At 52.7% G+C, this 4,233-nt stretch overlaps 1 protein-coding gene across 1 annotated transcript; it reads right to left on the minus strand.

The window, feature by feature from the left end:
* Positions 1-519: 519 nt before the first annotated feature.
* LOC142827378 (olfactory receptor 51I1-like) lies at positions 520-1,458 on the minus strand. The gene has a single exon (XM_075922662.2). It carries the CDS (start codon positions 1,456-1,458, stop codon positions 520-522), a length of 939 nt encoding a protein of 312 aa, XP_075778777.2.
* Positions 1,459-4,233: the final 2,775 nt, after the last annotated feature.

Consider the following 4,233-nt stretch of genomic DNA (forward strand, 5'->3'; position numbering starts at 1 on the left):
GTGGGGATCTTTTGTTCTATATTCTCTCTTCCATGAAAACTACCTGGGTCAAAAAATGGAATCCCAATTCCAGGTGGTACAGTCACATGTCTTATTAGTCCAATCACCTTTGGACTTACAAGACAAACAAGGTTGTTTACAAGTTGCTAAGTTGATCATCCAATCATCCAGGTTTCCGGAGCACCAGTAACGGCTCTCATTAGCACATTAAATCATAAAGTCATATACTTCATATTTCTATCTTTACATACAAGAATGATACATGCACAAAATAGGATATACAAATCAAGCAGACTGTAACATTCACATTGATAGGTTACATGAGGTATTTTCTTTAAAGCATCTCCAACTTATGCATATTCATATTCCAATTTTCATGCAGACTGGACAGGAACTATCATGCAGATATGTTATTGTTGGAGAGTTTCAAATGTTCTTCAGAAAGATTGAACACTCATCAAACAAAGCACAGAAAACTTACCCAATAACAACTTTACTGACACAACTGTCAGTTCACTTTCAGCCTCTAGAGAATAGTCGCAAAATCCCCTTGTGAATCTCTTTCATTTTCACACTGTAAACGATTGGGTTTAGCACAGGAGGGACAAAGATATAGACATAGGACATAAGAATATGCACAAGAAGAGGGGCATTTTTCCAAAACCTGTGGATAATGGGGACAGCAAGTGTTGGGACATAGAAGAGTAGGACGGCGCAGATGTGGGAGATGCAGGTGTTCAGGGTCGTGAGGCGCTGCTTATGGGATGCGACATTTAAAACAGTCCTCAAAATCATGATATAAGAGAGGGTGATGAACAGTGAGTCCAAGCCGTATGTGATGAGAATGGCAAATAGTCCGCAGATGTTATTGAGGGTGGTGTCTGCACACGCCAGCCTCATCATGTCTGAGTGCAAGCAGTAGGCATGGGACAGCACGTTACTTTTGCAATATGGCAGCCTCTTAATCAGAAAGGGGAAAGGGAAGAGCATGCTGGTACATTTAACCACAATGACCAGACCAATTCTTACGATCCTGGGATTGGTCAAGATGGCTGCGTAGCGCAGCGGGTTACAGATGGCCACCAAGCGATCGAACGCCATGGCCACTAAAATCCCCGACTCCATGAAGGAAAAGAAGTGAATGAAAAACATCTGGACCAGGCAGCCATCGAAAGCGATGTCTGTGGAATGGAAGCAGAAGGTGCCGAGCACGGTGGGCAGGGTTGACAGAGCCATCCCGAGGTCGTTGACTGCCAACATGCAAAGGAACAGATACATGGGCTGGTGGAGACGCCAGTCTGCCCAGACAATGCAGAGAACAAGGCAATTCCCCACCATGGCAGTGACGTATAACACAACGAAGGGGACGGCGATCCAGTGGTAAGCCGCCTCCTGGCCTGGGAACCCGGTCAGCTGGAACGTCGCAGACTGGAAGCTGGTGCTATTGAAACCCACCATGACCAGCCAGCTGCAAACTCCTGTGTACATGCAAAACGAATCCATGAGTTTCCCTGCGACCAGGTGACAGGGGAGGGACGTGCAGTTCTACATTGATTTGCCGAATCCCAACACACAAGAGCCCTCTCTTGCTGGCCTGGGGCTGCTCTCACAGGTATCAGTGGGGACTGTTTGGAACGGAGCCGGAGGAGCCAGGCTCCAGGAACTCAAGGCCATCGCTCCGCAGAAATGGAGCTCGCTTTAGTAGCTGATTTCTAGCAGTAGCTCATTTAAGAGAACTAGGGGTACGTCTACACTGCAGTTAATTAGTTAATTCGAACTAAGCTAATTCGAACTAACGCGTCTAGAACTAAAAACTAGTTCGAATTAGCGTTTTGCTAATTCGAACTAGCAAGTCCACATTGAGTGGACTATGAACAGGGCTTAAGGATGGCCGGAAGCAGTGCCGGCAGGGCATAAGAGGAGGACTTAGAGCATGGAGATGCTGTCTCAGGCTAGCCGAGGGCTGCGCTTAAATGGTCCCGACCCCCACCCCGGACAGACAGTTCTCAGGGGTGCCCCGCTTGCAAAGCAGTCCTGGCTTGGAGTGCCCGAAGTACCCACACTGGGCACATCACACCACTCGGCCATCAGCCCGGCTGCACTTGCCGCAGGCTGCCATCTGGGGAGAGGGGGCAATTGGGGGGCTGCAGGAGAGCTTCCACCCCCAGAAGCCCGCAGAGCCAGCCCAGTCCTCCCCATCGGGGGCTCGTACCCCATTCCTCCCTCACCTCCTTCCACTTACCCTTCCCTAGCCCCCCTTCTTATTGATGTACAAAATAAAGATAACGTTTCTTCCAACATTGACTCTGTCTTTATTGAACAAAACTGGGGGAGACTGGGAAAAGGAGGTGGGAGAGGGGAAGAGAAAGGCTGGGAGAAGGGAGGGCAACTAACATGATCAGGGGTTGGGAACAGGTCCCAGATGAAGAAAGGCTACAGAGACTGGACTGTTCAGCTTAGAAAAGAGGAGACGGAGGGGGGACAGGATAGAGGTCTCTAAAAGCAGGGGTTGGGTGGAGAGGGTGCATTCAGAAAAGTTCTTCCTGAGTTCCCATAAAGAAGGACTAGAGGACACCAAAGGAAAGGAATGGGTAGCAGGCTTGAAACTAGTAAGAGAAAGTTGTTCTTCTTGACAAAGCAGATAGTTAACCTGTGGAACTCCTTGCTGCAGGAGGCTGTGAAGGCTACAACTAGAACAGAGTTTAAAGGGAAGTGAGATCAAGTCATGGAGGTTGGGTCCATGGAGTGGTATTAGCCAGGGGGTAGGAGTGGTGTCCCTGCCCAAAGTTTGTGGAAGGCTGGAGAGGGATGGCACGAGACAAATGGCTTGGTCACTGTCTCCGGTCCATCCCCTCCAGGGTCCCTGGGGTTGGCCGCTGTAGGCAGACAGGCTACTGGGCTAGATGGACCTTTGGTCTGACCCAGGACGGCCATTGTAAGCTCAGGGCTCAGGGTCGGGGGTCTCAGTGGACCCCCTTGATTTTCATGAACACCTGCTCCTGGGTGGCCAGGCTGGCAGCTCTCCTGCCCTAGCCGGCCACTTTCCTGTGCCTAGTGCGGAGATCGTGGACAAGGTCCACGATGTCCGCACTAGCCCAGGAAGGTGCCCGCCTCTTGCGGTCCAGGGCAAGCTCCCGGGAGCCGCCAGCCTGGTCCGGGAAGAGGGGGTGGGCTGGGGGACATCGGGTGGGTGGCTCTGTGCCATGCCAGGTGCAGGGTCTGCTGGCTGGGTGCTGGCAGGCTTGTACCTGGCACGGGCACCGTAGCCAGCCCATGCCCCTTTAAGGGCTCCGGGACCGGGAGGGGGGCAGACGAGTTTCCCTGGTGTTGGCCAGAGTGGCCACCAGGGAAAGCTGGGGAGGGCTAGCCTCCCACTAGTTCGAATTAAGGGTCTACACACCCCTTAATTCGAACTAGCTAGTTCGAACTAGGCTTAGTCCTTGTAAAATGAGGTTTTCCTAGTTCGAACTAAGCGCTCCGCTAGTTCGATTCAAATTCGAACTAGCGGAGCGCTAGTGTAGCGCCTATTAAAGTTAGTTCGAACTAACGTCCATTAGTTCGAACTAACTTTATAGTGTAGACATACCCCAAGAGATTCTACCCCCCGCAGCTCTGCTGCCACCGCTCCAGAACCTTTTAAGGAAGAGGCTGTAGCCATTAAGCTCCCATTGTTTCCAGCAGGGAGAACTCCCCCTTGGACTGACCTGGAATGCCCAATGGGGCCTGCGTGTCCCTGAGCTCTGCAGGGTGCTGTGAATTGCCGGCCCTCTTGGGCATGTGCAGTGCGGGGAGAGTACAGATTTCTCATGGCCCATGGGACGGGCCCAGGTGCAGGGGCACATCAGCACGGCACGGACGGGGAACGAAACAGGCCCAATGACAAGCACTCACAAGGCCCAGGCTGAGTAGGGCTGTGGGCTTCAGGGGGCCAGACGGTAGGTCAGTCGGAGCAGGATTTGTCCATATGGCTCCAGCTGCAGAAAGAGCTGGATTGTCATTCCCATCACCTGCAGGCAGACTCCTGCCAGCTCTCACCCAGCTGGAGCATTGGAGGAGAAGCAGTCAGGGCAGCAGGCAGAGGCGCCGGGCTGGGGGGTAGCAGGGAACACCAGGGAGAACATTGAGAGCTGGATGAGATTCCCCACTCCTGCCATGGCCCGGTGCCCCCAGAGCCACCCACCCCCTGCACCAACCCCCCCAGCAGTGGGCAGAGGAACCCTGGCCAGTGGCCCT

Source organism: Pelodiscus sinensis, chromosome 1 (genome assembly GCF_052426305.1).
Source record: "Pelodiscus sinensis isolate ZL-2025 chromosome 1, ASM5242630v1, whole genome shotgun sequence".
Taxonomy (NCBI): Eukaryota; Metazoa; Chordata; order Testudines; family Trionychidae; genus Pelodiscus; species Pelodiscus sinensis.